Source organism: Phyllostomus discolor, chromosome 2 (genome assembly GCF_004126475.2).
Source record: "Phyllostomus discolor isolate MPI-MPIP mPhyDis1 chromosome 2, mPhyDis1.pri.v3, whole genome shotgun sequence".
Classification (NCBI taxonomy): domain Eukaryota; kingdom Metazoa; phylum Chordata; class Mammalia; order Chiroptera; family Phyllostomidae; genus Phyllostomus; species Phyllostomus discolor.
Window position 1 is genome coordinate 172,500,543 of NC_040904.2, and position 13,098 is coordinate 172,513,640.

Below are 13,098 nucleotides of genomic sequence, written 5' to 3' on the forward strand. Positions count from 1 at the left end.
CTCTTGTGCCCTTTTGACATATTCCCATCATTATTTTGAGTAATTCACATTATTGTTTTGAGTAATTCATTACTTGTTCCAACAAATTATTCCAGGCTTAACTTGATATGCCTTCCCTGCTGTAGCCCTGAAATTAACTATATGACAAAGGAGCCTTGTCCTTTTGGTGAGCTCTGGGTGCTAGGCATGCTTATTGCTATAAGGGTATCTTTACTTCTTAGCCCTTCCAGTAATGGAGCTAGGAAATGTAAATACACACACTCTTACAATAATGTGCCCACACCAGTGCACCTATTTCTGTTCCCCCAAGGCCTTTCCTTGCCATTTTCTATTCTGTGTTTGTGTGTTTTATCTCCTTCTATAGTTAGAATCCTGGCTCCTAACATGAAACATTTCCTCATTTGCTTAATCCTACAGTACATCTAAAATTATTTGAAAAATGCTCTATTCATAACCATTATCTCTGCTCCCCACTTCACAAAAAACCAACCTATTAAGAAGAGTTAAGGATTATTTTCAATCCTTTATCTTCCCCTCCGATGCCCCAGGACGAGGGTGTGCACTCAGTAATTGTGTTCAGAAGTTACTTGAATTAGTTCTTTTATCCTCCCTTTCAGTGAGTTAATTTTATTCATTTTGAATACCTTTGGGTTCGTTTGTTTCAGTATGCTTTTAGTTTTAAGTATTTTCTCCCTGTCCCTGTTGATTTAACTTTCATTTGATATGTGGAGTATTAATAGATTTCAAAAAGTTAAACTATGTAAGGGTTTACTTAGAACTGTCACTCTTTCCCCTCCTCTTTCACCCCAACTCCCCCCCCCCCACCCCGTAGGTTTTCTGGTCTGTCCTTCCTACGTACATGAGCAGTATGTGTGTGTTTATAATTCCCTACTTCTTAAACAGAATGTAGCATACAGTTGATACATTTTTGCTCTTTAATTTTTTAAATTAAAATATTCTGGAAGTGTATGTATTTATATATATTTTTCTCATTTTTTATAGCTGTATGATACTCTGTCTCATTCATGTACCAAAGTTTATTCAACTCATCTTATATTTGAACAGTTTGTTAGTTTTCTAACAATTTGAATAACAAATGATAGAGCAGTGTAGAACTGTGCCATATGTATATTTGTATTGTTGGGAGGTGTGACTCAGGGTAAATTCCTGGAAGTGAGGTCGGTGGATTGATGGTCATGCCTGTTTCACCTGCAGAGGGATTGTCTGCCTTCCCACCAACCATTCATGAGGAGGCCTGACTTCCACAGCTTCCTCAGTGGAATGGACTACCAGGCTTTAAAAATTTTGCCTTTTAGATGAGTAAAAAATGGCATCTTAGTTTAGTTTTAATTTGTATTTCTCTTATGAAGGAGGTGAGCATCTTTTTATGTGTTAAAGAGCCATTTTTTATATCTTTTTTGGTGAATTTTCTTTCAGCTCTTTCACCTATTTGCAGTGTTTTAAAAATAACTTGATTGATACATACTGTATATTCCACAAAGTTCATCCATTTAAAATGTAAAATCAGTGATCATTGAGCATATTTGCAGAGCGATGTAACCATCACCGTGAAGGTGTTTTGGTCATTACTTCCCTGACCCTGACAGCTGTAGCAAGTTCTTTGTGTATCAGGGATATCAGTCCTTTATCTGCAATTTCTGTTACAATGTTTTTTTCCTAGTTTTAACTTTGTGGCATTTTTTTTTTTGCCATTCAATCTGGATTTTATTTAAAGATTTTATTTATTTATGTTTAGAGAGAGGGAAAGGGAAGGAGAAAGAAAGGGAAAGAAACATCTATCAGTTGCCTTCCATGCCCCGTCTGGGGACCAACCCCGAAACCCAGGCAGGTGCCCTGACTGAAAATTGAACCAGTGACCTTTTGCTTTGTGGGATGATGCCCAACAAACTGAGCTACACTTGCCAGGGCTCAATCTGATTTTTTAAAACATTTTGTGTAATCAGTTTATTGACCTTTTTTTAAAAAAAAAACATAATTAGAAAGCCTTTTTGTAACTATACTCAGGTTATAGAAAAATTCACCTATGTATTAGTTTTATTTATTACATTTAGTCCTTTACTCAACTTGGAGTTTACTCTTTTGTATTGGGTGAGGAATAGATCTAATTTGATCTTTTTCTGAATGGCAGTCTTGTCCCAGCACCATTTATTTAAAAGTCTATCTTTAACCCAAAGATTTGAGATACTGACCTTATCATATACTGAAGTTGCATTTGTGATTTCTGGGTTTTCTGTTTCGCTTTACTGGTCTGTTCATTTGTACACTAATATCATTACACTGTTTCACTTATTAAGGCCTTATGCTGTGTTTTGTTGTCTGGGAGGGCCATTTCCTTTTCATAGCTTGTCCTTCTCAGAGTGCTCCTAAATCTTGTATATTTATTTTTCCACAGATACCAGCTCCTTTAACTACATAAAAATCTTGTTGGTATCTTTATTGGGAGTGTGTCAGCTTCATATATTAGGGGCTGCTGACATTTTGATGGTGTCGAGACATCTTAAGAACAGGGGCTCTCTTTTCATTTGTGTTTTTCAGGAATATCTTAATGGTTTTCTTTATATAGATTTTGAACATATATTGAGTTTATGCTTAAGTATTTTATCCTCTTTGTTGCCTTTGTAAATGGGGTTTTCTTATTTTTCAGAATTCTCTTTCACTGAGTTTGTGGGGGGATTATACTGCTTCTCCCCCCACCACTGTCCTAGATAGCTGTTCTCTCTGTTTTTTTTTTTTCCTGTTCTTGTAGTCCTCTTTTGTGTAACTATGGTGGTTTGACGAGGGGCGGTGGTTATACTTCACATACCTCTAGATTAGGGGTGTCCAACCCACGGGCCGCCTGCAGCCCCTGATGGCTGTGAATGTGGCCCAACACAAAATTGTAAATTTACTTAAAACATTACTTGGTTTTATTACTAAGTTTTATACTTTTAGATATGTACATTTTCTTTTTTTCTTTTTTTTTTTTTAAGATTTTATTTATTTTTAGAGAGGGAAGGGAGAGAGAGAGAGAGAAACATCAATGTGTGGTTGCTGGGGGTTATGGCCTGCAACCCAGGCATGTACCCTGGCTGGGAATCGAACCTGGGACACTTTGGTTCCCAGCCCGCGCTGCATCCACTGAGCTACGCCAGCCAGGGCGATATGTACATTTTCTATATTAGCAGTCACAAACTTGGGACCTGCCTGACGATTTTAAAAGATTATCGAAAGGGCTGCTGCATAGGTTAGTTAGGGTTATTATGCAAGGACTTTTTTGCTTACCTGTGGTGGCAGATATCACGAAAATTACGCATGGACCTTTTTTTTTTGTTTTTGTTCATCAGTTTTTGTTAGTGTTTGTGTATTTAATGTGTGGCCCAAGACAACTCTTTTTGTAGTATGTCCAGAGATGCCAGAAGGTTACATACTCCTGCTCTAGATTGATGCATGAAACCAGGTCTCTGAATATGTTGTGGACCAAGAGTTTGAGCAAATTCAAATAAGGATTGAATTTATGATTTTGTTTAGTGAGCCGTGTCACTTGCTGTGCCTGCAGCTAGTTGACTGATACCTGGGGAGACATGTATGTGACCACTTACTTCTCATGTAGTTCTCTCTTTTAGACTGGGCTGTGCCTTATCTTATATGGATGTGAAGACAAAACATAAGCAAATACTAGGAATGCTAGTTTGATTTTCATGTGGGGGTCAGAAGAGCTGATGTCCCTATTGGCTGGGTTCTCATTCTAATTAATTTTCAATGACCGAAAACCTCTGGTCTGGTACAGCCTAATTAATAGGAATGAGGATAAAAATACTTAGCACACAGTGGTCTAGTAACCCACTGTGACACGACACAGCTACACTCATTGAAGAATGTAAAAGTTACTATGGATGTTCATTTAATGTAGATTCAGAAATCAATATATTTAAATGATGCTTTTTCAAGGGTTTTCAGAAGGTGATAAAAATGAAGAGAAGTACTTTTAGGGGTTCTGACACTGCAGGACACAAAAGAAATGAATTATAAAATGCAATTTGTTTCCTTTGAACATTAAAAACCCATTATTAAAGAATTAAATCTTGCTAATTTATTTGATCTTTTATAAATATGTACGTTTAAAAAGATAAGTAATAGTTTTAGGCTGATTAATTACACTTGATTTTTTAAAAAATAAGTCTTTTAAAAGGATCTCAATACTGAGTTAATGATTTTTTCTGTTTGTTTTGGGTCTGCAGTAACTCCCATTTATGAAGTTAATCAGCCTTTTATGGTGCTTTTGGTTAGCAATTTTATCTTCCCTTATCTATAATTCAGTGAGAGGTAAATTTTTTTAAAAATTACATTCAGACAAAGGTATTTATGCAAGTTTCAGGCAGACACTTAGTCACAGCCATCGAATATAGTGAACAATATAAATAATAAAGGAGTGAATAATTTTTAAATTGTAAGTGCATGGCTGTGTCTGCCAGCAAATCAGTTTTTACAGTCCATACATATTAAATATTAGTTGTTGCGTGAATAAAAATATTAAGATTAAAAATTACAAATTCAAAGTGGGAACATAATATTTTATTACAGTATCAGATACTTTAATGTATTTTCTGAATTATTACATTTCTTGATATTTGTATGTTAATTTTGGTTCACTTCATACCCTGCTCATATTTGCATAGCTGTCTCTGCACGGGAGTCTTGAGTATGTACCTTTTACCCTACCTTAGAGATAGTTGCACTCAGCATTTGTTGGATTGAACTGCCATTCTGCCATATTTTAAGAACATGTTCTATTCTTTGAAAATGCTTTGAATTATCTAATTGTTGTCATCATAGCCCTCACTATTTATTTGCTGCCTTTCAACTGACAGTCTTATACACAGAGGCAGACCTTCCTGAAAGTTTCTGTACTGGGTGCTGGGTCAGTGATGGAAAAGGGTGATTAACTGCAGAGAGGCTTCTCAGAGGAGTTGATACTTAAACTGAGTTGTAAGGATGAGCACCAGGCAAGTGAATGAGTCTGGTACAGCATGCAGTATGGAAAGAATCCTTGCTTTCAAGTGAGGGCAGTGTGACCTCTGGGAAAAGGAAAACACCCAGATGCCAGTTATGTACTGTACAGTTGTGGGCATTGCACATTATGTAAATGGAAGAATGCAATGACTGTATTGCATTCTTTGGGCTGTATTCATATCAGTGGAAATTTTGGTAATTTATCATCTTTTTTAAAATACTTATTTTTAGAGAGACAGGAGGGGAGGAAGAGTGGGAGAGAAACATCAATTGGTTGCCTTTCGTACATCCCCAGTAGGGACCTGGCCCACAACCAGGCATGTCCCCTAACTGGGAATTGAACTAGTGGCCCTTTGGTTTGTGGGATGATGCCCAATCCACTGAGCCATACCAGCCAGGGCTATCTTTTTTCCTAAAGGGCAAATTACTTGTTAAATGGTGGACTAAAGAACTCAATTCCTGAGGCACTAGTTTTATTCCAGGAAAATAATCATCAAAAGACTGTCTTGGTGATGAAAAAAATTTTAACCACAAACACTGGGATTTAAATCCCATGAAAATGAATGAACTGAATCTGAAATACTTCATATTTCTGGGAATTAACTTCCAAAATACCTTTATAATGTTTTCATTTTACTGTCATTGCATAGTAAAAAAAAAAATCACAGTTTGGTCTTCTCATTCTAACCCACCTCTCAGCCACAGTTGTCCACGTATGTTTTTTTGTGCACATTGAAATGTTACTGGATAGTGTCATTTGGTAAAGGGGAATACCTTTGATACATGTTACCTCCTTCAACTTGGCTGCCACTTTTAACCCCAAACGTGTATAACTCTGTATCCATATACATAGCGTATCCATATACAGCACAGCACTTCCTCCAGTTTCCCACTGTTAACTGAGCTTCAGCTTTCAACAGGATTTTGGAAACCGACTTGGCATGGTTTCATTTGCTTATGTGGATCTGGTGGCTTTTGGAGCTGGGTAGGTGGGGTGGACACTGGCTTCACCACTTACTGTATTTGTGGGGAAAGTATCTCCCCCTGTCTTAGCTGTCTTATTGGAAATGGGGATAATTATATTGTCTATTTCATAAGGTTGGTGTGAGGCTAGCATGGAGCCTGAAACGTATTAGTAGGAAGCCCCCTTTTTAAAATCAGTCCAGCTTTCAGTAGTTTTTCCCAGATAACCTAGGTGCTGACTGTTACAATTTTTATTATATTCTTCTTAGTTAAGCTTCACCCCTGTTTTTCTTTTTTTTTTTTTTTTGTCTTTGAAACAACTTTAGATTTTTATCTTCAGTATAGATGATAGGGCTTTAAAAATCACCCCAAGAGTAATGGTTTTTATGCAGTTAATGGTCACTGTTTTCTCAGCTCAAGGGATACTAAGGTTTAGGACCTGTTTTGACACCTCTACACTGATAAAAGTCTAGGTAATAAATTAGCACAAGGCTCATCCTTTACCACTGATTGGCTTTGGCTTCCTACAGACTTACTAATTGTAACTTGAGTGGTGCTTTCATTTCCTCTCCCTCCTGTCTGACAGTGAAACTCAGGGATAACCACAGGCCATTTTACAGCCCTCTGAGATTGCAGGTTCTGGATTTCCAGTGGAATCTTGCATTTCTCACTGACTTTAAACTTTCACATCAAATGTTCTATTTGCAAGCTTCATCCAGCTCTCTAACTGGTTTCAAATGCTAATTAAAAAATATATCTGTCTGAACATACTAGAATCATAACTTAAGTACTACCACATTGTTTTCTAAAATATATTCCTTGGGATATGGATATGGAGATATATATGTATTTTTTTATAGTAACAAAGGACTAGTTAGAAATATATTTTGGAACTAGTGTGTCAGACAAAATTCAACAGATGTATTTTGCTTTACTTTTTAGAGTTTTTCATGTGCCAGTGTGAATCCTCATGAAGAGTGTAATATTTAGCAGGTTTCACGTGTATTTATCTTTTGGGATCCGGTTGTGCAATCAGGGTTGTTTGGGAAATGCAGAACTGTGCTATCATTTGCATTCCTGCCACTCCATGCCACTATGTCGTTCCTTTCCAGTTTAGCCTCAACACTATTATCACAGTGATTTGGGGCTTTTATTGGTTTCTGAGCTTTCAGTCATTGTCTCACAGCAGTTGGTACTTCTGGGTATTCTCCGCCCTTGAACTTGTAAGAGCTTTGCCTTGGCTTGGAACATCCTGCTTTCATTCTCTTGTCTGTGAAAAACTTTCCCTGGTACCTCAGTGATTCACCATTACTTCCTTTCTCTAAAACATGAGACCATAGTTCTGTTTAATTCACTGAAAATATTTGTTGAGCATATGCTTTTTGTGAGACTTTAAATGAAGGTTGATAATATTAAATTGATTGGTTATTTGAAATTAATTACATATTTATATGTGTTTGTCTTTTTATTGTCTTTCTCTAGTGTTCTTTTGAAGATGGCCACATCCGTTCCTTATTAAAACCTTTAGAACTGGAATTGCAAAAGACAGTGCATACGTACTGCGGAAAACTTTACAAAATATTTATTAAACAGTTAACCAAAAGCATACAAGCTCGTTATGATAGACCACCAAAGGAAAGGTGATTCTTGGAGATCACTGAGTCAAATGAATTAAATCACAAAATATCGAGGATACATGTGAAGGAATAGTCTTGGATGAAATGTTCAGGAAGGAATTATTCACTACAAAATAATTTTTTTCCTTGAAGAAGTTAAATAAGCAATATATTCATTTAATGAAGAATAAATTAAAGTCTTGGACTCCAACAAGAAGACATTTTTTCATCTCTGGTATTTTGTAATGTTACTCGCTGTCATTCTAGTACTGATGAGAAATACTGCCTGGTTGTAGCCTACAGACTCTGGGTGACTCTTATTCTCAAGGGAGTGAGAACAGTAGGGTGTGTGGATGGAGATGTACCTCATGCACAGTGGGAACACTCAAACTGTGAGTATAGCAATAATTCTGTGTCAGCACTAACCTCACTTTAAATGTGTGAGAAGACGTTTACAGGAGCAGAAAAGGTTCTGTTTCTAAAGAAATGTGATGTAACCATTGACAATCTATAGTGTGCCTTTAGATTTCATCTCTGTTTTCAAATCTTTTTGTGACAATCATATTTAAAATTATTTTTACATTACAAGTAAACTGCACGTTTAAAATGGACCTGTATAAGAAAGAAGGAAAACAGTGAAAATTGTGGCATTTTAGTCTCTGTCTGTATACTTGTGCAATGTAGTATTTTCATTTGTGTATGCTAAAACTGTCTTGCCAAACTTGGTTCTAAGATTGTTAAACATAAATTTTGGGAAATTTTTTATGAGTTTAAGTGAAAATTTTCAGCTTTACTGGGCATTCTGGAAGAATAAAGTGCTGATAATAACGTGAAAACCTAAATAATACACATACATGATGGTGGAAAATGTGACAGACCAAAATGTGTAGCTATATACTTCCTGTGAATAGTAATTTTAGTTACAATGGAGCAGGAAAAAGTGCTCATTTAAACTTTTTTTCTTCTACCTCAAAATAATTTTGCAAGATATTTTTGAAGAAGCGTATATAGAGAGCCTTACTCTAAATAAATTAGACCGCATTTGTGGGTGATTTTGATTAAGAAAATCATTACCTCTGACTACAGAAAAAGTGGTTTTGATTGGGTCAGTGTGAATGTCTTTCTTTTTTGAATATCACTTAAGACAGCTATTTTTTTAGTGTTGAAAATATGAAAAATATTACTTCTCATAGTGTTCTTGGCCACTATCTAATGTACATTTGAAGGGTATATAGAAGGCTGTTTTTAATGGTCCTCAAATAAGACCATTGCCTGCCGGGCTGTATTCAACTCCTGGGGGTGGGTGTGTGGAGCTTGTTGAGAATGGATTCTTGGGCTTCACCTTTGAGGACTCTGATCTCCTGTGTCTAGGGTGAGATTTACAGACATTTCTTATTAAGAGGAGATTTTAAAAATTACACAAAAGTAGAGAGAAGTGGTGCTGATTTTCCAGATGAAAAGAAAATCTCAGACAGCACGTTATTTCACTGCCACAAATACTTTGTTAACTACAGTGACATCATTCCTCCTCCATACTACATGAATCTCCAGTCCCTAAGCAAATTACCCTGCTTGTCTCCACTGTTAGAAGCGGGGTGCAAAAATAAGTTACATTGTGATTCTGTTTTTAATAAGCATCTCAGCTGATTTCAGTGTCAGCTAGTTTTGGAACCACTGGAAATCATTTTGCCAACTTGAAGGTTGAAATTAGAATATTACAATTCTTGGCACAGTTAGTGGATTATAATTGTGATTCTGAAATATTAGAGGAAGTACTTGGGGTTATTGATAAGATAGAAATTTATCCCTTAAGCAAGTTCCTTAGATTTGAGTTCCTTACTGAACAGAGAATCTCAGCCCCATTGACTCTGATATGATGGATTGGGACTCGAGCGTGTGGTCATAGCTTAATCCAACTGGACTATATATACTGTGATCTCACGCAGGTTGTGACTGACTGACACCGTCACACTCTACACACTGTTGATCATTTGGAAGATTCTTCATCTGGTTTATTCAGATCTGGCCTAATTGGGTATTTTACTAAAAGTAGGGTTATGGTGAAGATGCACTTAAGGACTATTTTTTACCTGAAATGTAGGATATCACAGAAAGTTAATAAGAATATTAAAATGAGTTTTCTGAATTTAGATAAGGTAAATTTTTTCCTTGAGAATTTATGAGAAATGTAGCACTCAGTGTTAATGAGGTTAAATTATAGAACAATTTAGAGAATATTACATTTCTTTTCATAAAACAGTATATATCTATGCAGTTTATATAAATTACATCATATATTCTTTGAGTCTATGTGTTAGAACAATTCTGACCTCAGAACTCTCTCTGGGCTACAGTATTACCAAAGTGGAATGATGAAAATGCAGTAAAACTTTATTTGTATGAGTAGTCATCTTAAAAGAACTAGAAAAACTTGTAGAAATATATATTGTGATTTACACTTTAAAAAAACATATACTTTTTGTTTTTCCTATGCAGAGTAGTTCAGAATGTATTAGGTAACCCAGTTATCTTTTGATACTTGAGAGCCTGAGATAATATTTTACTGTTGCTCTCATCTTGCCTTCAGTCTGATGTTACTGGTGCAAAGGAAAGAAAATCAGACTGTGAGCTCAATCTGCATACTCTTCCTGGTGAGAGACCCCGGGCATATCATTTAACTTCTCTGTGCCTCGGGTTGGTAAGTAATCTGTGTGCCCTTCTGACCTCCTGAGACCCAGAAGTCATGAGTTAGGAAGTTATGAGACTCATCTAGACAACGGGCTTGAAGACACTCTCTCTGTCAGGTCACATCAGCGCTGCTGCGGAAGGTGTTTGCCCTGTTTACCGTACGGATCGTGTCTCCTTAGGCTCAGTGTTCTCTGATATGTATTATAGCTCTGGGATTAATTTGCTTATTTTATGTGAGGAAGAGAAAGCAGTGAAGAGAATGATGTAAATGAATGGTCAAAAAAAAAAAGAAGGAAAAGAGAGGAAGTGAGGAAAGCGAGGAAAGAAGGGGATAAAAGTGAAAATGGCAAAAGGCAGAGTTGGAAAAGATGGAATGAGAGTGGGGAAGATCGAGATGGAGAGAAACGGCGTGGAGACAGTCACTTGCTGAGCTGTGGGCCCCCACCCTGTGCCTCTGTCTGCCTCCCTCTAGGTCTGTGCCAGAGGCCCTCCAGGGTCAGGAAGGGTATGGGCTTTCATGGAGGCGAGCAGCAAGGCTCCCTTTGTTTGATTTGTTAATACTAGAATTGTTTCCCAGTCACACTACCCACTTAATCATTTAGTGCTAAGGATTCCACATTTTTTTTTAAAAAACTGAATTCCAGTTTATGAGGTAGGATGTGTAGAAGCACGATAACTATCTTCCTTTAACCTGGTCCTTTTAGTCATCCCAAGTGTTGGATTATGCCAAGACTAATCATGTAGAATCACAGGAGAGGTTAGGGTAGAGGGGATGGCCTCTTAGGTTTGAAGAGGAGCAGGGACTTACTGCATCCGTTTCCCAAGGTGATACTGACAGGAAGCCAGGTGTGGACATCACTGTCCTGCCTTGAGTGGCAGCGTAAACAGTGAATCACATCTACTGATCCCTCAGTAGGTATACTTTCAATTGAACCGTTATGAATAAATTCAAGAAAATATTCAGCGTCGTCTTTTTCAGAAGTTTATATTGTAGTAGTAAGTGCCTTAGGTAGTAGTCAGAACTTCTTTAAGGTATTTTTAGAAAGACCACGGATCTTTTTGTTTTGTAAAATAACTTTTTTTTGGCTCCATAGAGTAAATGGAGAAGGAAAGTAGAGGAGCAGTCATGTCAGGTGTGGGGTCAGTTATGCATTTATTAAATGTAATTTCATGTATCTTAAAACAACAATTGCCTTTTAATATTTAATGAAAACATTAAATAATGAGCTTTTTTTTTATATACACTGCCAAAGCAACCCTTTTTTGCCTATTAAATTCTGGCCAAACTGTTCTGATGTTTATTGTTTCTTAATTCATTGAACATGAAACTAGGTTTTAAAAACTAAGTTATAAAGTTAGATAAACTTAAGACAAGTCTAAAAGGTGGTACAAGAAGGTGTTCTTTTTTAAAACTAAAAAATGAATATGATGTTAATTCAATTATTTAGCAAGTATAGGATTATGAGAACATGGAATATAGCATATTGGAATAGGGATTTTAAAGTTGATTATAAATCAATGTCAAACTTAACTTTTAAATGTAAAATATATATTGTCACCTCATCTATCAATAATTCCAAATGTGTAGTGGGGTTATTTCTTTAGAATTTTCTATAAACCCAGTTTTCAAACAAAAGAGAGCCTTTGAAAAGATAGGAAATGAGAATTTCTGTAACTACTAACACTGTGAGTGCTGTTCAGAGGATGCGTGGTCAGACATTCTGATGTGATACTTAACTGATATGGAGCCTTTGATTATGTTTCCGTACATACACAGTCTGAACATGTGCAACCCTACAACACCGTAGGAACTCCTCGCAAAAACTGAACAGAACTCAACAGTGTATGTTGTGTAAAAGTAAATTGACTCTGACTATGATGGAAAATAGCTATTTTCAACCTTTGTATAAAATCTCTTCAGGGAATATTGGAATGTTGTGGAAAAATAATTCAGGGCTTGTAGTATAGCTGTAGATTATGTCATTTATTTGAAATTTAGCAACACATACATACATCATATTCATTATTTGAGCCAGACCAATGGTTTTTGATGGGGTGCTCTAACAGAAGATCTATGAAGGAGATGGTTTGCACCTGTTCTTAAAATAAAAAACTGGTAAAGGTTGTAGGTGTTTCCATTTTTTTACAAGCATTTTGCATAAATACATTAATAATTTGAGTAGAATGGTTGTAAAAGCTGCAGAAGGCATCTTGGTATACTGTGATATGCAGAGGTTGCTGTCCTTAAATTGCTTTTTTACCTTAAAATGTTATAGTTTTAAGATAATTTGGATGTCTTTCTCTTAAGTATTTTATGTATCTTGACATTTATTAAAGATTGTAGGTTGGGCTGTTGCCTGAAATAATAGAAAGTTGCTTCATTTGGAGGGGGGGAGTTCAACTCACCTTTTTCTTGAGAAACCATGTTGCTGTTACTAAATAAACATCTCAATAAATGTTTAAGTTCTTCAAATGATGTGTCTGAATTACTCTAGCAGTCATATACAATTTTGGAATGTTTAGGGTAGGATACTTGATAACTAGGGCTCTAGAAACTATATCCCAAGGAACACATTTCCCTCAAATGCTTCATTCTGTGGAATAACTTATTAAGGTCATGAATTTTGAGGTGAACTTCAAAAATGAAATGATAAAACGTTTGAATGAGATTTAAAAAGAGATATAGGTCTAAGAAAGAAGTTGAAGATCAGAAGGATGACATTAAAAATCTGGTAAGTAAATTAGAAAGGAACAGAAAAGACAGTTGAAAATTAAATTGGCCCTGGCTGGTGTGGCTCAGTGGATTGAGTGCAGGCCTGTG

General features: G+C 36.2%; 1 protein-coding gene across 2 annotated transcripts in view; it reads left to right on the plus strand.

Moving 5' to 3' along the window:
- Positions 1–12,750, plus strand: part of GXYLT1 (glucoside xylosyltransferase 1) — a 49,096-nt gene extending 36,346 nt beyond the window's left edge. For both annotated transcript variants that reach the window (XM_028532924.2, XM_028532925.2), the window contains one exon: positions 7,456–12,750. In XM_028532924.2, coding sequence (XP_028388725.1) covers positions 7,456–7,617 — 162 coding nt within the window. In that variant the 3' untranslated portion in view covers positions 7,618–12,750. The remainder of the gene's footprint in view (positions 1–7,455) is intronic.
- Positions 12,751–13,098: the final 348 nt, after the last annotated feature.